The 22,611-nt window shown below is 30.2% G+C and overlaps 1 protein-coding gene across 2 annotated transcripts; it reads right to left on the bottom strand.

The window, feature by feature from the left end:
- Positions 1-4,747: 4,747 nt before the first annotated feature.
- On the bottom strand, positions 4,748-17,847 carry LOC134726612 (phospholipid phosphatase 3-like). 2 transcript variants are annotated; one of them, XM_063591032.1, is made up of 7 exons: positions 17,612-17,847; positions 13,005-13,156; positions 11,242-11,531; positions 9,701-9,758; positions 8,831-9,007; positions 7,758-7,840; positions 4,748-5,850 (listed from the first exon to the last, which is right to left on the bottom strand). In XM_063591032.1, coding segments are annotated over exons 1-7 (819 nt in total). In that variant the 5' UTR covers positions 17,670-17,847; the 3' UTR covers positions 4,748-5,849. The 2 variants fall into 2 exon arrangements, with proteins under 2 accessions (XP_063447102.1, XP_063447096.1); XM_063591026.1 differs by lacking the exon at positions 7,758-7,840.
- Positions 17,848-22,611: the final 4,764 nt, after the last annotated feature.

The raw sequence follows: 22,611 nt of genomic DNA, 5'->3' as shown, positions 1-22,611 counted from the left end.
TTCCTAGACACCCAATTCTTAATGTGCAATTCTAAAAGAGGAATACATATCATTCTTTTCTCTATTTTAACATTATCTTGGTTTTTTTGTAGATACCTGATAATAAATATTAAAAATCCATAAAAGCAACTCCAAGTACATCAGTATCATTCTGCATATATTATACAAATCAGCAGTAGTTTAAAAAATAATAATTTACCTTTTGCATAGTTAAAATTTATCAACCCAACACCTTATGATACTTTAATAAAGGTGTTATAAACTTGGTACACATTTCCAACAGAGCTCTATTTATCCTGACTCCATGAGACTTGGGACCAATACAGCTAACCCCGAATCCAAACCAGGGTCAATACAAAAACAGCCAGCAAATCACACTTTAATTATTTTAAACAAAGACATTTAATGATATGCCTATTCATTTCGTTATATAAAGCCATTTATCAGGTATTGTAAGATCAAATTAGTAAAATCCACTCAACAAAAAAGCTTGAAAATTAAAGAAATATATTCAATGGAACTTTGCATAAATACTCTGGAAAATTAGCTTAAATTAACCTGCAACAGCAAAATGCCTATTTCTGTCATATAAATAGATCTAGAAACAAAGACCAGACCTAAAAATGTTAATTTCCAGCAATAAATGTCATAAAAACACCCAAAAATCTTTATAATACAAAAAAAAACAAGATCACTATAAATAATATTGATGGATATACACTGTTGATTTATGCATAATCTCCAACTGTGAGCCAAATTAGCTACTTTGGACTAAGTTTTGTTCATAGTATGTTTAACTGCCTTCAGATTCTTTTTGCTCACAAATATTTTAGAAAAGTATGAAAATAATTTTCCATGGACATCAAGAGTAAAATAAATCTCACAATCAACTTTCAATTACCATAAACATACTTAACAAGACAGAGCAAAACATGAATAAATTAAATATTCAAATAATTCTCTCAAACAGATTTAGTTACGTCAGTTCAATTGACTGCCATTTCAAACATTATATAATCATGTATTCCATACAGCATTGGTGGGTGTATGTTGTATTTGACATACTTTGGTTATTTGTTAAAAGTACAAAAAGGTCCAATGACATTCCTATTTGATTACAATAATGAATATGCAATAAAATTGGGTCAGTGTCACCAACTTCAAATGCTTTAAAACCCATTCAAATGTGAGGTGTTTTAATATGACTGTTATAACAATTATAATTTTACAGCAGGGGGATATATTTTAATAACATAAACTTTTTGGTAAATGTAGTTGTCAGTTTTGCTATCAGAAAGGCATATGGTAGTAGCTGAGTTATGCTTTTTTAAAGATATAAATTATTTAAGCATTTTTTACCTTCAAGAAGTTACACTGTTCCTTGTAAATCTTAATTTTTTTGTTAAATCAAACTTATAAAACTTATATTTCATTGTTTTTCTTCCTAAGAATATGGATTCATTAATATAAGTGAAAAATCTGTTAATCAAAGGTTCCTTCTTTTTTCATTGATTTTAAATAAATGAAATCTGTAACCACTAATTTAATATATAACTGGTAATATACATTTTGATTTTCACCACACAGTTTATGCATCCACAAATTAAAAAAAAAAACAGTACATTGTTTGGTACCACATTTTTGAACATGACTAAGTTATAAATAAAATTCTGGTTATAAATTGACACACTCCAAAATATGTAAGAAAACATAACAAATTAGGTTGATTGGATACATTAAATACTGTTATTATTTTCTATAGCAATCATATGTAAATTTGTATATTGTAATGAAACCTAGTTTATCTATTGATTGAAGAATATAAAAAATAGTGATTTTATATACACTTTCATTGTACAATAAAACATTTGATTCATTATTTACATAAAATTAAAATAAAATAAAACTGGAATGATAAAAACCATTTCAAAGTAAAGTTACACACACAAAACTAAAATCAATTTTGCATATCTCTTGTGGTTGTTTATAGGAACCCATTGTATTGTTTGAGTAGTCAACTGAAATTAAACAGTAAATTGATATCAAACACCTTGTCTAAAATTAATTTGGCTCATTTAGTTTTCACAAAATTTTGACAAAATATTTGATTTGACCCTTGCAAATTTTTTTTAATTTAAAGAACTTGAACCATGCATTTATCAGAAAAACGAAAAAAATCATTTGATATATAGCAGTTTGACAAACACTTATTTTGATCATTGAGCAGTTTAACATTTCCTTAACAATACAATGTATTTAAAATTCAGCTGATTTGTACAGAGTTATCTCCCTGTTGTGTTATGTACAACCTGAATGCAACTTTCCTTGGTATGATTTTCTTGTATTTCATCCATTCTGCTTTAATTAGTAAACAAATATGTTAAAACTAAATTTAACAGTCAGGAAATGAACAAGGAGATTGCATATTTAATTTCTACATAAAGACATTAGCAAATACAAATGTGACTCCATGTTTTTACCATGCCCCTTGATAATTCTAAATTAATTTATACTTCTCTAAATCATGAAAGACCAATTTTGCCTTTTATTTAAAAAATGTTCTAAACTTGGTTATTTCAGCCCCAAATCAATATCTACATTCTTCTTTGGCTTCAAAACTTTTGTCTTCATTTGCCATGTTGATGATAAATTAGGAAAAGTGCTTATATAATGCCTTTTATTTTAGTTAATGTTTGATATTAAGATAAACTGGTCACACGAAAAAACTTTTAACAAGCAAGGGCATTATCAAACAGCAAGCCCAAGATAAGCCTTTTAAAATTTTAGAAGGCCAGAAAAAAATTGCAATATCTGAACTATTTAAGGAGCAACAACGCTGTATTTTTATACTTGCTGGTTTCAATTGTTGTTTTTTTGAAAACAGGTATTCAATACTATAAATCAAAGATTGATTTCATCAAAAACAAACTAGAGGCTCCAAAGAGCCTGTGTCGCTCACCTTGGTCTATGTGAATATTAAACAAAGGAAGCAGATGGATTCATGACAAAATTGTGTTTTGGTGATGGTGATGTGTTTGTAAATCTTACTTTACTAAACAGTCTTGCTGCTAACATTTATCTCTGTCTATAATGAACTTGGCCCAGTAGTTTCAGTGGAAAATGTTAATAAAAATTTACAAATTTTATGAAAATTGTTAAAAATTGACTATAAAGGACAATAACTCCTTAGGGGGTCAATTGACCATTTCGGTAATGTTGACTTAATTGTAAATCTTACTTTGCTGAACATAATTGCTGTTTACAGTTTATCTCTTTCTATAATAATATTCAAGATAATAACCAAAAACAGCAAACTTTCCTTAAAATTGCCTTAAAAGGGGCAGCAACCCAACAATGGGTTGTCAGATTTATCTGAAAATTATAGAGCAGATAGATCTTCATCTGATAAACAATTTTACCCCATGTCGGATTTGCTCTAAATGCTTTGGTTTTTGAGTTATAAGCCAAAAACTGCATTTTACCCCTATGTTCTATTTTTAGCTGTGGCAGCCATCTTGATTTGAAAGTCGGGTCACCAGACACATTTTTAAAACAAGATACCCCAAAAATGATTGTTGCCAAGTCTGGATTAATTTGGCCTAGTAGTTTCATAGGAGAAGATTTTTGTAAAAGATAACTAAGATTTACGAAAAATGGTTAAAAATTGACTATAAGGCCAATAACTCCTAAAGGGGTCAACTGACCATTTCGGTCATGTTGACTTATTTGTAAATCCTACTTTGCTAAACATTATTGCTGTTTACAGTTTATCTCTATCTATAATAATATTCAAGATAATAACCAAAAAACAGCAAGATTTCCTTTAAATTACTAATTCAGGGGCAGCAACCCAACAAAGGGTTGTCTAATTCGTATGGAAATTTCAGGGCAGATAGATCTTGATCTGATAAACAATTTTACCCCATGTCAAATTAGCTCTAAATGCTTTGATTTTTGAGTTATAAGCCAAAAACAGTATTTTACCCCTATGTTCTATTTTTGGCCGTGGCGGCCATTTTGTTTGGTGGACCGGGTCACCGGACACATTTTTTGAACTAGATACCCCAATAACAATTGTGGCCAAGTTTGATTGAATTTGGCCCAGTAGTTTCAGAGGAGAAGATTTTTGTAAAAGATTACTTTAATTTAAGAAAATGTTAAAAATTGACTATAAAGGACAATAACTCCTTAACGGGTCAACTGACCATTTCGGTCATGATAACTTATTTGTATATCTAACTTTGCTGAACATTATTGCTGTTTACAGTTTATCTCTATCTATAATAATATTCAAGATAATAACCAAAAACTGCAAAATTTCCACAAAATTACCAATTCAGGGGCAGCAACCCAACAACAGGTTGACCGATTCATCTGAAAATTTCAGAGCAGATAGATCTTAACCTGATAAACATTTTTACCCTTTGTCAGATTTCCTCTAAATCCTTCGGTTTTTGAGTTATAAGCCAAAAACTGCATTTTACCCCTATGTTCTATTTTTAGCCGTGGCGGCCATCTTGGTTGGTTGACCGGGTCACGCCACACATTTTTTAAACTAGATACCCCAATGATGATTGTGGCCAAGTTTGGTTCAATTTGGCCCAGTAGTTTCAGAGGAGAAGATTTTTGTAAAAGTTAACAACGACGACGGACGCCGGACGACGGACGACGCCGGACGACGGACGACGCCGGACGCAAAGTGATGGGAAAAGCTCACTTGGCCCTTTGGGCCAGGTGAGCTAAAAAATGAAGATGTTATTCCTATAAAACTATTGTTAAACCATGTCTGCTATTAAATGAATTTTAGGTAAATGGAAGCCTTATCATCTGTATTTGTGCATAGTATTCCAGCAATTATATCATAGATTTTTCATCTTCAAAATATATGAAGTATTGTAATCAAAATTGTTGTTCCAAACGATTAACATTAGAATTAGCAATATCTTTTAATTTTTTTTAAAAATAGTTACAAAGAAAGTTTAATGTCCATTTTGTGTGCAATAAGCTTAATTGTACATATTAAAAGTATCAATACAAAACTATTTCTTTTGTGTATAAACACACATTGTTGATAGTCTCTGACTTCAGGAGAGATATCAGGCAATTATTTCAAAGCAATACAGTCAGTCAATAAAATAAATATGCCAAAAATATATAGAGTTACCTCCCATTAATTGACTTTGCTGCATAGAGGAACAATTTGCATAATGCCAGAAATCAAAACATATTTCATATGCAATATTTTAAAACTGAAAAATATATATTTAAATAACATTTTGAATGTCTTTAGTTACAATAAACAGCATATTTTTTATATTACTAAAAATAAAATCAAAAAAATACAGACATTCAAAATTAAAATGCAAGTTTAACAGTTTTGCATGCATTGATCGAGTTAAGACATATCAATCAATCAAACAAGCCATAAGACATTGGAAAACACATTACTCCATTTTGTTCATTCATAGAATGAGCAGCAAATTCAACAAGACTTATCACAATACACATTGAAAGACTTTTTACAAAATATTTCCCTGATTGCTTACTATTTTACAGAATTATTGAAGTAACATACTGATATATAATTAACATCTGATTCATAAATTAAATTACGGTATAGACTATATACAATCACTGGTATGGTGCTGATATCTTTGTTTCTCGTCACCAGTTCCATCAGTTGTTAGGTGATGTAATTGAGATACTGCCATTGTTGGGGACAGTTGACGAGTTGGACGATGATTCACTATGGTCATCGTTTCGTGTGGACTTGTACAGAGGAAGACCAGAACTTGTAGCGAATGCTGCTGTTTTTTCACACACCTTCGGTAGATCTGATATGAGGTAAATCTGTTAAGAAAAGAGGATACAAGGTAAACAATTAATAGGCTTGAATTGTTTTAAATAACTAGTAGTTACAACTGAATTAGTGAATACTGTGAATTCATTATTGGTTGTGGGAAACATATTTTTGTGCATTTTGTGGGAATAGGTCCACTTGCTAAAATGAAGTACACATTTCTATAGGTTCTTATGCAGACTTTTAAAAAAACATGAAAATAAACATCCGTGAAAATTAAATTTGTCCTGTCTTTCTGATAATGGTTGTTATGCATGTAAATACATATCAAGAATTTATAACAATGAATTAACCATAAAAAAATAAGCTCATGAAGATTACCCCAGAAACATTTTCTGTGTTACACTGGAATGCTACCTTTGAATTACCCAATACATCAGTGACATTCTAACATGAGGTATAATCATATAAAGTAACCTCATCTAAATATTCAGGTTTCACAAATTTAAAATTTCACTTCATAAAAATAAACAAATGGATGGTTAATATTATAAACTGATAAAAGATAAATGATATAACAATCAACCTCATATATAGTATTGGGTATTAATTTTAATTCTATAATATATGTAGAAATATAAAAATATTACTTCATAACTTGAACATATGATTGCTATAAACACAAGCTTTGAATTTGTATACAGTAATATTTTAAAGATTTTTTATAAACTTTAAGAACAAGCATAAAATTTAATTTTAATAAACATTGGTTTTTTTTCCAGACAAATCATATTAAAGTGACCTTAATCATACTAAATATGAATAGAATGAGAGGAGGGTTGTACACCAAGGAGGCAGCAAACCAACAAACAACATCAGCACGCAGTCTTGAACAATAGACAGAATCCATGCAATATGTCAAGCTCTAAATCAATCTCTGTAGTTTATGTAACTAGAATTTCTAAATATTTAGTCAAGCTCTAAATCATTCTCTGCTATTTATGTAACTTTAATTTCAAAATATTTACAGACATTTCAAGATTATAGATATTTTTGAAGACATGCCACAGCCAAATAGAATATAATTATTAAGTCTAGTAGAAGAGATATTGGATAAAGAAGTAGATCAGACCACTGTACCTTTAGAAAAACAAATGCAGTGATGTCATTAATGTCTGTCTAGTAAGACAGACATTGGAATATGAATACAAAGAAGTAAATCAGACCACAATACTTTCAGAAAAAAAAGCAGTGATGATGTAAATGAGATTAAAGACAAATAGGGAGCAAATGATTTCATTTCAAAGATTTATTTTCTAGTGGTGCATATTTAACTCATACAACATTTTGGTCATATTTAAATCTTCTAATCCATACATTCTAAATGATAGAAATGACAATGGCAGATAGCAGGTAATAAAAGGATTGATTATATTTTTAGTGATGTGACATTTCAAACATTTAAATCAATATTAAAATTAAATAACTTTTCAAGGACTCAAAAATTCTATTGGAAAGGTTAAAATTAAATATGGATTCAACAATAGCAACCACGTTAGTTTTTAATAGCAAAAACTTATGAATACAGATGTTTTAGGACCAATTGTACCAATAGCCAGTTATATTAAGGTGAGAACCAAGTGCAAAGGAAACACAGGGCACACTGAACTAATAGAAGTTGGCCTAAATTTGTTAGTGCAGACAAAGATTGTCCAGTCAATCAAAAATCATGTTGAATGAACAATCCCACCCCTGAGTATAATCCATATACTATACATATGATTAGATAACTCACATTTTAATAGTTTATGTAAAGTTACTAAAGCTTACAATATTAGTATCAAAGCAGTTGGGGAATAAGCTTAAAGTGATAAACTACTTCCTGGTTAGTTCAATGTGCATCATTTTAATTCAGGTGGATTATGAAAGGCTGTTCATAACATTTATAAAATATTACCAAACAATTTCATAGGAATAGGAATCAGATCTTTTTCTGTTATTTGTTCTCATTTTCCATTTCCATATAGGAAATGACATTAGCTGAAAACCAAATCATGAAATGAGAACAGCTTTCAATACTAAAATGTACTGTGTATGCTGGAAAAATGAAGAAATAAGGTTACATAAAGTTTGTTGCAAATTATATAGTTAAGTGATTTTAAAAGCAATTACATTTTTAGCAACATAAATGATAAAACAATATGGAAAGTTTATGGGAAAATGACAAAACATTACATCTAAACTCAATAATAACTCAAATAAATTGATTGTCATGTTTTACTTTAGATTTAAATCTTTTTTATACCTGAAATATTGTCAGGTTATATAGACTGCAGACAAGAAAGTCTACAAAAAAATATAACCTTTTTTCAGAATGAAAACTTTTCTTGTATGATCAGTGTTTAAAAAATCTGATTTATAATGTGCAAACCAAATTGAAATTTAGCAAAGATTTTGGTAATAGTTTCAAGGTAAATTCATAAAAAGTCGTTCCTGACAATTCTTATTAAATTGTTTTAATAAATTACTTTTTTTAGATCTTTTAAGGATTTTTTTAAAAATACTGTCTTCCATTTTCAAAGAAAACAAGCATATTTTATGTGAAATCATTTATTGCCATTATACAAATATTGTAATGACTTCATTATCTAAAGTATTATTACTGGTGATCGACCTCTTTGTTGCTTGGTCTGTTTTTTGTAGTTGTAAAAAAACATTTAATCCAGCAAACTTTAGAATTTATAAGAAAAGTTAGGTTTTTTTTAGGGATAATAAATAGACTGAAAACAGAAAATAAATTCAACAACAGAAATCATGTAATATAAATACTAGTAGGTTACAATTTATCTTGTTAGGCTTTCAGGTCAGGTGACCCTAAAAAAAATATGTCATAGTATCACAAAAACACTTGATTGGTCTGAAGGATGCCAGTTGAGTTATTTCACTTTTGTAAATAACATGCAAATGCTCAAATAAATTACAACATTTGCATTGTATGAAGAAAATAACCTGACATATACATGTACTTACTGTAAAGAAACAAACAATAATTCCTAAGATAGCACCCCCTAACACATCACTCCAATGATGCATGTAATCTGATATTCTAGTCAGGGCTGTGTAGTAGGCCAGGAAAAATGCCACCAACTGTAAAAATGGTCTAACCAACCAACACTTTCGCCACTTGAATTTTATTTGTAAATACACCTAAAAATATATCAAGTACAGCTAAAGGAATTGGAGGTGTATTTGATAGGTAATATATAAGTTTGCTTGTGTGTTTACTTAAGTGAACCATAACATCTCAGATACAGGAGCCTATATATAGCTATAGTTCAGTGGATGTTGTTTGTTGATGTATACATATATCATATTTCTTTTTGGTTCATTGTTTTATACGATGTTGGTAAAGGGTTATTTTCGTGCAACGTGATGGCCGTTTTTTATTGCACGTTCAACATCTTTTTACTTTTTTATTTGACGTTCAGTCATGCAAAACGGGTGCCTCGTTAAACGTGTTCTGCTTATTTCATTTTAAGTGCATCGTGATTTTCAAAGTCTTATTTTTGTGTGCTCTGTATTTTTCAAATAACATTCAGTACAGAAATTATTTCACGTTCAACATGAAATTGTGTCTTATTTCACATTTTTTTCGTGCAAGCACCCCCCTTTACCACCCTCTTATACATAAATAAGGTATCTAGTTTTCTTGTTTTACTTTTTCATTTCAATGATTTTATAGCGGACAATGCAGGATGGGTTTTGTTGAAGGCTGTACAGTGACCTATATTTGTTAACTCTTATGTTATTTGGTCTATGGTGAAGGGCTGGCAATCATACACACCTCTTCTTGTTTTTATAAGTATAAACTGTAAGATGTAACATATAAACAAAACTTACCACTAGATATAACATACAGAAGAATGCAAACGATGTGTGTCCTGATGGAAAAGATAGCCTGTTTAAGGAAAGTAAAAGATCATATGTAAGCTCCATTATAAAAACTAAAATGGTGAAATATGTTCTTTTAGATCAACTATGAAGTATTATAATCAAATGCATAATGTATATTTACATCTTTATTTATACAACCATTATTTACAATTTTATAACATGATATACCCTCAACCAAATGAATGATCAAGTCCATAATGCATTCCTTAAATAAATAAGTCAGGATCCTTTTTTCAGTACTTCTGATTTGTTGCTTTCTACAGTTGATTATTTTTCTTTAAATTGGATCAGATTTTGTCAGGTCAGGCCCTTTTCTAACTGACTATAAGATATTGATATGCTCATTGGAAGGCTGTAAAGTGAGATCTAGTAGCTAGCTTATATTCCTGTTATTTGGACTCTGGTAAATAGATGTGTCATTGAAGGATTCTACATCTCCTTATTCTGATATTAACTGAATCAACTGAACAGTGTATGTACATCAAGTATATAATTGGACACCACTTAGTCACTTACATAACTTAAAAACTCTTTGCTTAAGGAGTATGTTCGATAAGGTCCTAAAATGGCCTCCTTTTTTAGAGTAAATTTCAAATTCAGATGTATCGACCAATATCACGATAAATTATAGCTAATACATTGACTAAGTAAGATATAAACCATTTTGTTGAAAACTTTACGTTTCTGCGTGTCATTATGACGTCAAAAATGGAACTCATGTTGATTTTTCACGAAAAAATCAATGAAAATGGGTAAATTTCCATAGATTATTGGACAGGAAATATAGAGCGCATACATCGACAACAAAGATCTTTTAAAATAATGTTTGTGAAGACATTTCACATGTCTTATTTGAATCTTAAGCTTGATGACGCCTGCGCTCTTTGTTTCCTGGTCCTTTATTTGGTTAAAATCTAGCTGATTTTGTCAAATTTCACCAAAATCCCTCATCTTGACCTTTTATGGATGTAAAAATCAGCGTGTTAGAATTAAACTTAAACAAAAACTGTTCTGTTTAACTTTCTAACATGTCTTTAAGGCAACTTAAAACATGTATTGTCTTGTAACTATGAACTTTATAATTGGGGCCAAATATGGCCCTTACCGAACTTACTCCTTTTCTATAATCTGTTGCTGTGGAATAAATTTTGATTTTGCAAGAATAAAACTTCACAACTTAAATTTGTACAGCATTGTTCTTAGGGTATGCAGTATCTATGAAAATCATAAGTAATTTCATAATTGTTTTCTATTGTTCAACAATAACTTTATCATTTGCACCAACAAATTTTGAATTAAAAGCATTCTAATTTCTAATTCCTGCAATTAATGCACATTGGTAGCTATAGCTTTGCTTCACATTTTCAATAAGGCAAAATCTAGTCCAAATTTACTTTTTCATTCCCAAAAATATTGTGGTATGATCTCATTTTGAAATAATGCCAAACTATTACTCCCTACATTTGCTATGATCTATAAAGTCTAACCTGGCTTCTTGTAAAGCGTCTGTGTCTGTACTTGTACAATCATGTGTTTCAATGTAGCCTGTTTTTGAAGAACAATTTGATAAAATTGCTGGTTTGCATAAAGACAGATAGTGTGGGCGTAATCTACCCAAACTATATTTTGCAATATCTGTTGTCAACTGTGTGACGGCACAACCAAAAAGAAAGGCACTAATGCCTCTATAAAGAGTTTTGATATATGGCTTGTTTTTAAGTGCACTGCTACAGTCTCTTTTAAACACAGATAAATGAATACCCTCTGTTACAATAATCTGAAAATACAAAACAATGTTCACATTAATTACTAGTAAGCAATCATAAATACGTACATCTTAATAATAAAACATAGAATTCCAAAAAACATTAGCTCTTTATATTCAGGAAAAGGGTTATAGGATGAGAATAACACTCTGCAATATGTAATCTGTTTCTTACTTTAAAATGCAGTAAAAATAGTGACGAAGTTCTAGACCACAAAATAAGAATTTATTTCATTCTTGTGTATGCTCATTTTGAATTTGAGTGTCAATGGTTATGAGATAGATCCACGTCTGCAGCATACAAAAACTTTAAATTTGGGATAACTGCTTTTCTAACAAGTTTGTGACACCAACTAGAGGTTACAGTGTTAGCTAACATGTTTATATTATGGCTCATTAGATCTAATTCAAATTCATACCATTCTGCATTTAGAGCAATGCTCCACCGAAATGTATGCAAATATTTACTGTTACTATATATGGAGGCAGTGATTAAAATTAAACACACCATCCTTTAAATACTTTTGTAAATTTAGATATGTTTTTCTATCAACAAAAATCTAACAGGATATAATAAAATTTATAATGTCACATTAAATAGAACTTCATTTTAAATTCTTCCTGAATTGTGTGTTTGCATGCAGTCATGGCAGTGCTCGTTTCCTGTATCTTCAATTTTTGTCCATTTATCAGTGATTATTATAAATTAAAAAGGTCATATACTTTTAAGGTAGATGGGGGTTTAAATTAAAATCCATAACAATTTTTAATAATTTGTCAAAATGAAGTTTATCTTTAAAGAGAAGACCAAGCTACAACGTATTAGCTATATACTGTTATACCACTGTCTCAGGTTAGGGGTGGTTGGGATCCTGCTAACATGTTTAACCCTGCCACATTATTTATGTATGTGCCTGTCCCAAGTCAGGAGCCTGTAAATTCAGTGGTTGTCGTTTGTTTATGTGTTACATATTTGTTTTTCGTTCATTTTTTTACATAAATAAGGCTGTTAGTTTTCTTGTTTAAATTGTTTTACATTATCTTATCGGGCCTTTTATAGCTGACTATGCAGTATGGGCTTTGCTAATTGTTGAAGGCCGTACAGTGACCTAAAGTTGTTAATGTCTGTGTCATTTTGGTCTTTTGTGGATAGTTGTCTCATTGGCGTCTTCTTTTTTATATACATGATAGTCACGTAATAATAATTCAAATAAAGACTTACACACTCATACATTGTTCTCCCCAGGGTCCTTTTAGCATCATGGTAATGTGATTTTATATTTCTTGAATGTGATGCTAACTAAATGGATTTTCTTATAGATTGTGTTATGGATGTGGATGTGATGCTATAATTTTTAGAAACAAGATGATATTTCAAATGTCCCTTTTTACCAGGATGCATATGCCATATGAAATATCTGCGGAGAACACTGACAGTCTGTCATACCAGCAATATATATATGGTAGTGTTAACATAATACTTACTGTTATAATTGGCACACACATGCCTATAAAACACACTACCCATGTTGGTACTGTATCAGGTTTGTGTGGGTGCATGAGACTTTCATCATCACAATAAAATCCTCGACTAAATGGTGTGGCATGGATCTTTATTATCAAAATAGGAATGGCAACTGAAATATAATGAATATATACAGGTTGTCTTTCTTGAACCTACTTCACAAAGTCAAAACAATATAATATGATCATAAAAATGTTTTGGTGAAGATTATTTTTGTACACTTCTTATTTCTTGTTTTACATCCCTCTGTGAGGTGCAGTCATGTGCATGTTTGTGACAACGTGGCCTGATTCAGGGGTTGTGTGTAGGTAAGGCATTTACTTTACCAAACATTTTCCCTCATTACACTTCCTGGTATTTTTACCATTTTGAACCATTATGCCCATATGCCTTTGTCCCTGTTAGTTCACCAGCAATCACCAGAATGACAGTGCAAAAATCAACACTGAGTTTTAACTGAACCACTTTGTGTGTATTAATTCATGAGCAGAAATATATATGAACAGCATCACTTTTGTTCAATTAAGAATTATACATTTTAATGTCAGATTTCCATAACAATTTGAAAAATTCATACTTTAATATGTATTTTGAAACTTTGTGTTTGTTTGTTTTGTTTGGCATACAAATTTATAATCCTGGTACCTTTGATAACTATTTGGTTACTTTCATTTATTTGAACTCAACATGTATGAAACATGATAAACTACAGGTTATACATGTATGTACATCTTAAAAATATGATATCCAGTATTGGATCACAGCCAGAATCTATAAAAGACTTAAAAGCTCAATATCACAAAACACATCATTCTGCCCCTAGAGAATGTCTGTGAATGTTAAATGGACTGAAATGGTCAGGTATACATTATCATCAGGTGCTGTTAATACTGTGTAACTACCAGTATACTTTCCTAAGTTTGTATAATATTCTAAACATGTCTTACATCGTGCATATATGTAACAAGTGCATATCACTTCATAAATTTAAGAGAAAGGAGAAGTATTTGCCAAAAAATAATATCATTGGACTAATTTTTTGGTTATATCCTAGAAAATTAATATCAGTTGTCTTGAAATCAGTTTAATTGACCAATTGTCTCTTATCAGCTTATGGTTTTAACATTTTAAGAAAACCCTGCGAAAGAAAATGAGAAAAAGCTGTTTTTATCTTATCCTGATAAAACAAAACATGCAATGTCTTTTTAATTCTCCAAACTTTTTGTTCCAAATCTATGACAGACTTTATCTTCCTTGTGCAAATTCTGGGGTCAATGCCACTGCTAATGTCATGAATGTATGACACTCAACAATATATTTTCAATTCAGTTTTCAATGGTCGATTTCCTGTACATTATTTTTAATTCTTTTAGTACAAATTTAATTTTTACATTTATAAGTGATTTTACATCAATTTCATTCCCCTGTTTTCCCGAAAAGGATGTAGGTCAGACCACAAAGTTAACCAGAATTGATTACCTGTCACTTGACTGATTGATGACATGACAACTTAACACTTATATGGTCATTAATAGTCCTGCATGAATGATTATACTTACTATTAGAATCAATTTACTTGTAAACAAGGTGTAAATTATAGAATTAATTTCTTATGAATGAAAATTTTATCTGTACATGTACAAATTCAATTAACTGCACAATTACCTCCTTGATCTATTGCAATGCCTTGAAGCAATTTGGAATAATAGCAAGAGGATGAAGTTCAATATGACACTCCCATAATACTAAAGTAAAATGGTAAAGGAACAAAATAACGTTTGCCATACATATGGAACATTTTCTCACATATCAATTATTGTGCAAAAAAGAATTTGGTGTTTGTTTCATTTAATTTTTTTTTTAATTCTGTTCCATTTCATTTTTTTTTTAATTCTGTTTCATTTCATCTTTTTTTTAATTCTGTTTCATTTCATTTTTTTATTAATTCTAATTGCACATTACTACTAATCTGTATGGAATAGATTTTCAAATCACTGTATCAATTCAATATACATGTGATATATAGTACTGTACATGATATATAGATATAGGAAGATGTGGTGTGAGTGCCGATGAGACAACTCTCCACCAAAATAACAATTTAAAAAGTAAACCATTATAGATTAAAGTACGGCCTTCAACACGGAGCCTTGACTCACAACGAACAACAAGATATAAAGGGCCCCAAAATTACTAGTGTAAAACCATTCAAACGGGAAAACAAATGTTCTAATCTATATAAACAAAACGAGAAACATGTATACATTACATAAACAAACATGTATATAAATATATATGAACAAGGTTCAACAATTATGGCTATAGCTGTGTATAGTACCGGTACAATAAATTCTTGATATACAAATATATTACCTATTGATTGAATACCATAAAATTTAGTCAAATATATACCATTTAAAAATTAAAGCACTTTAAATATTTGATGCAATCACATTTCTGGAATTACCTGATATAATTCAGATAAGTCATGATAGAATTCTTAATCGTTTTTAAACGATTGGTAAAAAAAAATTGTTTACATTCAGCAATTGCTGCTTGTAAAACATATAAATTAAATTAAACAAATAATTTAGTGAACATACAAGGTATACAGTAAATACATGTACATGTATATGGTCCTTGTACATTGTATTTCACTTAATTAACTGTATGTATTTGTTAGACAACACGAAAATAATATTTACTCCACACAGACCATAAAAGAGATAACGGGGATTAATTTAAACCAGAAATGTACTTGGTAATAAAAATATTTTTCGATTTTAAAACATTTCAAATTTAAAACTCATGATAATGATGACATGATTAAATATATCATGTATATATATTTCTCTAATTCTATGGAAATTTATCCCTTTTCGAACCCATTGTATAAAAAAATTTAATCAACGTGTGGTTGCTGGTGATCTCAGATGATCATTGGATGATTTTAAGGGTCATGACCTTTTTGGCTGACTGGATGAACCAAAATATGATAACAGGTGTTAATGTAATTGACAACTTCGTGCAATGTGAAAGGCACTCAAAGGGGATTTTCGGTAAACAAAAAAAGAAAATGTCTTTTTAATCATTAGAGAAACAGATTCTTACATAGTCACTCGTGGATTATCGGATTTATCCAATCTCGATAGTTAAATTATAAATTTTAAAGTACTCGCCGAGGCGGCTCGAACTTTAAAATTGATAATTTAACTATCTCGATTGGATAAATCCGATAATCCACTGGTGTCAATGTAAGAATCTATATTTAAATGGTTATGATCTGAAAATTTATTTGTATAAACTTAAAACAGGAGAGTCCTTTTTCTTTCATCCTCTAAATATAAACATGATTTTACACTTCTTAATCTAAAATTTCCCAATAAAATGGCATGAATTTTAAAGACTTTAAAATTAATTGGAAGACATAAAATGTATTAGTTTTGCAAACCAGTTGTAATAACATTATAAAAGTTTAAAGAGTTGAAACTGTAATAAAGTATTTGTTTGTTTGTTTGTTGTAAGACACAGAGTTGTCTAAAGTATACTTGTTGATGTTGCTTTTGTTCTTCTTATGAACAAAATGATGAAGAACATGATACGGATACAATGAAGTAAAATCTTTTTAAATACATGTACAATCAAATTTGATTGAAATTCTGAACAAAAATTAATACTTGTGTTATAAATGTCATCAAATTATGAGGGAGGTCAGAGGGGTACCGATTTCCAAAATCCCAAGCCTAATAACATGAAATCCTGAGACCTTGAATTTAAAGAAATTTAAATCCCACTCAATGGCGCTCTTCACAGTTAAATAGCTCGGCCATATTGGATATTGGGCAGATTTTATTGAAACAGGTGAAAATAGTATGAAAGTATGAGAAATCCTATGCATGTTTCTAAGCAACTGCTCTCTTTTAATGATGATTTCCCGTATTTTTACCTCCATTATGAAAATATTCCCCTTATATAACATAAATTTAACAATTTTTAAAGGGAGTCCAACACATGCAAGTCATATAAAAGGGGGTGGGGTTCCAACCATTAGTTCCGCTGTTCATGGGTGTATAGCCAGTCATGGTCGTTAAAACTCCCAATTACAAACAATTCAAGATCCTCGTGGACAACTTCAGAAGCAAGGTTGTCGGCTCTACACTCTCCAGACATTCCTGAAGTCCTGCGTTTAACAATTAATTAATTTGATTGCTGAGTTTATGAGCTTCAGTCCTTGCTTGGAAGTTGGATCGTGGGTAGACAAGAATATTAATAAGTAAAGAAATACATGTACATGTACATTGCAAAATTACATGTATGTTCTGCATGATACACACAATTTCACAAACATGACATTGACAAACGAGAGACATTTTTAAAGTTTCACAAATTCAAAATTAATTATGTTAAGTGATGATTTCAAAAACACTTATTTGAGTCAATAGATTTTTCATTTATGTATAATGAATACAGTTGCAAGACCTTCAACAACTTTTCACACTTTCCAAAATTATGCGACCGGTCGCAACATTCTTATATATTTCACTGACATAGCGGTACAAATACCTACCGATAAAAAGACAAATGAAATCGATGAAGCATCGCACAATAACAGACTGTTTTCCCATATTGTTATTATTATTATCCTTGTTAACAAGAAATAAAACCTGCCAACTTGTCACAACATTTTGGTTGACACCTGTTGAAGGGAGACAACTCTAGTTGAACGATGTTTAATTTCTGGAACGGAACAGGTTGTTCCGGTTGAACTGCAGCAAGGATTTGTATAGTCCCTAACTATACAAATCCTTGACTGCAGTAATTTGCTATTCAATAAAAGTGTAATTTTAAATAGTTTAACCACATGAGTTTGAAATCCTGGCAATCACGGTGTAAAAATATGCCAAACTCGACTATCACACTATCTCTGACGTGCCCTGGGATACAAAAAATAAATAAAAAATATGATTTTTTTTTAAATACTTCAAAATTTAAAAAAAATTGTATATTAAGATAGAAAAATTAGCAATTTCTGCAAAATGTAACCAGAGATATATAATACATGTCTCTGATACAAAAAATATAAAAATTTGCAAAAAAATCTGTTTGAAAATAAAACCTTTCAGAGTTATCTCCACTTATAAATTAATTTACTACATTTAACTTTGAAATTATCAAGTTTTTCTGAATTTACAACCATTTTTTTTTTAAAGAAGATCAATGCATTAAACCTATATCTGAATAACATTTTGCTTATCTCAGGGGGAAAACATACCATCCATTTCAATCTATAAGATCATCATCATGACAGATCTAACAAGAATGTGTCCATAGTACACGGATGCCCCACTCACACTATCATTTTCTATGTTCAGTGAACCGTGAAATTGGGGTAAAAACTCTAATTTGGCATTTAAATTAGAAAGATCAGATCATGGGGCACATGTGTACTAAGTTTCAAGTTGATTGGACTTCAACTTCATCAAAAACTACCTTGACCAAAACTTTTACCTGAAGCATGACAGACGGACGGACGAATGGACGGACGGACGGATGGACTACCGGACGGATGTATGGACGGAAAAAAACAACAAATGAATGGACGCACATACCAGAAAACATAATGCCCCCCTTCTATCGTAGGTGGGCATAAAAAATAGATTGTAAATGTTTCATTTCTACAAACTTTTATATCAATTGAAATTTTTTACAGATCTTTTGTTAAAGTTTTATCTGGTTAAACATAATCTTTATCAATGAAAGCATATTTAGCAGTTTGTTATAGAGATATTGCTCCAATGTCATAATGTTTTATAACCTGTTCTTATATTTTCTTTAGTGGAAAAGAACATTTGGGCACAAATAAATGTGTATCACTGAATCTTGAAAGCATTTTCACTGGGCAAAAAATCACTGTATTTTGAAGATATATCATGATATGGAATTCTGTCCTTGGACTGGTATTTTTCACAACTATCCCTCCATAACATAATAATTGTTTAATTACACCGAACAGATTTTGATTAAAACTCTATGTACAGGTACAGATAAAAAAAAAATGCTTGTAAGCTGTAATTCATAAACATGTTTATGCATAATTTTGAGACTAATAATAATACTTTATTCAGAAGCAATACAGCTTATAGAATATACAATTTTACAATATTTTTTTGAATGCATCAGTGAAATATAAATAAAATAATTATACACAATACATGCATGGCGGAGAATGAGACAAAAATTCATATGATAAATAAATAATACAACTACATATTACGATTTTTTTCAATATTAAACAAAAATTTACCTAAATTATTAAGTTCTTTCACATTGTGAACTGATAACAACTGTATAAGTTTAAAAGTGGATGGATATTGCCAATAATATTTCTTAATGTATAGTTTTCTTACATCACTATATCTATTACATTCTAGAATAACATGGTATTCATCTTCTACAATATTGTTAGTGCACATAGTACAAAATCTATTTTCTCTATCTACATTGTAATATCTGCCTGTTTCTATATTGAGGCTATGTGCGGAGATACGATATTTACATATAAAAGGTTTATATATTTGATTAACAGGTCTATCTAAATAAAACTGCAGTATATCTGTGTCATATATATATCTATAAAGTATACATTTTGATGAATTATTAAAAAAAGAATTAGCATCAGCAATAAAGGTATCTTTCATTCTTTGTTTTAGCTCATGTATGAATATATCAACATTATTTACACTTTGTTTTAGCCATACATCATGAAAACCATAACTACATAAAATATCTTTGACTGAACAAGCCCAATTCGAATACCCAAATATACAAAACTGTCACATATATCTATTTGGTTGTTATTCAAAAACCATTTTTCTTGACTTTTTACACTACACTACTAAGTGAATATCATCATAGAACCACGGTCATTTTTATACATGTACTAATACACATTCGCTCACTTTTGTAATGTAACGTCATGTTCGAAAAAAAATGAAAAGATACTTCCCTGGGTTAAATCTGAATATCCAAAATGGCAAATACCTATGTATTTGAGGCATATTCAAGGGCAGTGGTGAAACACCGGCAAATTCATTTGAAAAGAGGAATATTTTTTAGAATATGCAAAAAATACACTGACTTCCAACCAATCAAAAAGTGGCTTAATTATACTTAAAATGGTTTTTTTTATAGGTTTTTACATGTTGAAGCCTACAAATGATTTGTCTAGACTGCAAAGTACCAAAAGATTCTTTTATTTTCAAAATAAATCGTGTTCACGAGTATATAAATTTATGGAATTTAAAAGGGAGATAACTATTTTTTTTTTAATATATTGAATAATTGATTGAATAATTGTAGGCATATCCAATTGAATCTCTGTCTTTGAATATTACTTGTGAATATGGACTAATCCTTAATAATCAAAACAAACTACCTTTTCTCTGTATGCCAGTTTACAGAAAACTATGAATAAATGCAGAAAAGAAGTTTCGTAGTGAAGGCTCTAGAACCCTGCATGTGATTGGATACAAACTTGATTATATGGTAAAATAATAAGAAGAGAGAAATGCTTATTGATTTTAGGCTGTGAACATAAAAAAACAGATGCTCCGCAGGGCGTAGCTTTATACGACCGCATATGTTGAACCCTGAACGGTTGGGGCAAGTATGGACACAACATTCAAGCTGGATTCAACTCTAAATTTGGATTGTGATTAAATAGTTGACACATCATAGGTTTCTGACACAGAATGAATGTGTTCTAATGAACTTAAAATTTTTGTTTTCTCTTAGAGCAATTCACTATGCTGTTGAATATCCTCTCAAAAAAAAGTTTGAAGAAATTTTCTTTTTATTTATGAAATTTCAAATGAGAAAAATTGAACCCAATTTTTTTAATCACATCCCCCTTTCCCTTATTCCAAAACTAATCTCAATTAAAATTTCTAATGGAGTTTGCAACAATAACTACTCATTTAAATGCATCATAAAATATTAAGATGTAAAACAAATGCTTGTTATCACTGTATGGTAAAGATTATTTTAATTTATCAGTTGGAAGTAAAAAGTGAACATACATTGTATATTGTATATAACAAAGATTTAAGTTGATTCTGGACAAAGAAAGATAACTCTAATTAAAAAAAAATCTTGCTATTGCACAATATTTTGCAATTAGATATTTCTTGCTTACTATTCTGGACAAAGAAAGATAACTCTAATTAAAAAAAAAATGCTATTTCACAATATTGTGCAATTAGATATTTCTTGCCATTGTGCAATACTTTGCAATTGAAAAGACTTGCTATTGCACAATATTTAATATAATAATTTTAGATCCTGATTTGGACCAACTTGAAAACTGGGCCCATAATCAAAAATCTAAGTACATGTTTGGATTCAGCATATCAAAGAACCCCAAGATTTCAATTTTTGTTAAAATCAAACTAAGTTTAATTTTGGACCCTTTGGACTTTAATGTAAACCAATTTGAAAACATGACCAAAAATGAAGAATCTACATACACAGTTTGATTTGGCATATCAAAGAACCCCATTTATTCAATTTTTGATGAAATCAAACAAAGTTTAATTTTGGACCCCAATTTGGACCAACATGAAAACTGGGCCAAAAATCAAGAATCTAAGTACATTTTTAGATTCAGCATATCAAAGAACCCAACCAATTCATTTTTTGTCAAAATCAAACTAAGTTTAATTTTGGACCCTTTGGACCTTAATGTAGACCAATAAGAAAACGGGACCAAAAGTTAAGAATCTACATACACAGTTAGATTCGGCATATCAAAGAACCCCGATTATTCAATTTTGATGAAATCAAACAGTTAAAGTTTAATTTTGGACCCTTTGGGCCCCTTATTCCTAAACTGTTGGGACCAAAACTCCCACAATCAATACCAACCTTCCTTTTATGGTCATAAACCTTGTGTTTAAATTTCATAGATTTCTTTTTACTTAAATACTGACGTTATGGTGCGAAAACCAAGAAAAATGCTTATCTGGGTCCCTTTTTGGCCCCTTATTCCTAAACTGTTGGGACCTAAACTCCCAAAATCAATACCAACCTTCCTCTTGTGGTCATAAACATTGTGTTTAAATTTCATTGATTTCTATTTACTTAAACTAAAGTTATTGTGCGAAAACCAAGAATAATGCTTATTTGGGCCCTTTTTTGGCCCCTAATTCCTAAACAGTTTAAACCAAAACTCCCAAAATCACTCCCAACCTTTCTTTTGTGGTCATAAACCTTGTGTCAAAATTTCATAGATTTCTATTGACATAAACTAAAGTTATAGTGCGAAAACCAAGAAAATGCTTATTTGGGCCCTTTTTGGCCCCTAATTCCTAAAATGTTGGGACCAAAACTCCCAAAATCAATACCAACCTTCCTTTTGTGGTCATAAACCTTGTGTTAAAATTTCATAGATTTCTATACACTTTTACTAAAGTTAGAGTGCGAAAACTAAAAGTATTCGGACGCCGACAACGACGACGCAGACGACGACGCCAACGTGATAGCAAAATTTTGCGGTCGTATAAATACCAG

This window comes from Mytilus trossulus, chromosome 1 (genome assembly GCF_036588685.1).
Source record: "Mytilus trossulus isolate FHL-02 chromosome 1, PNRI_Mtr1.1.1.hap1, whole genome shotgun sequence".
NCBI classification, from domain to species: Eukaryota; Metazoa; Mollusca; class Bivalvia; order Mytilida; family Mytilidae; genus Mytilus; species Mytilus trossulus.
Note: the sequence above shows the minus strand (reverse complement) of the source record. Positions and strands in the feature narration are given on the sequence as shown.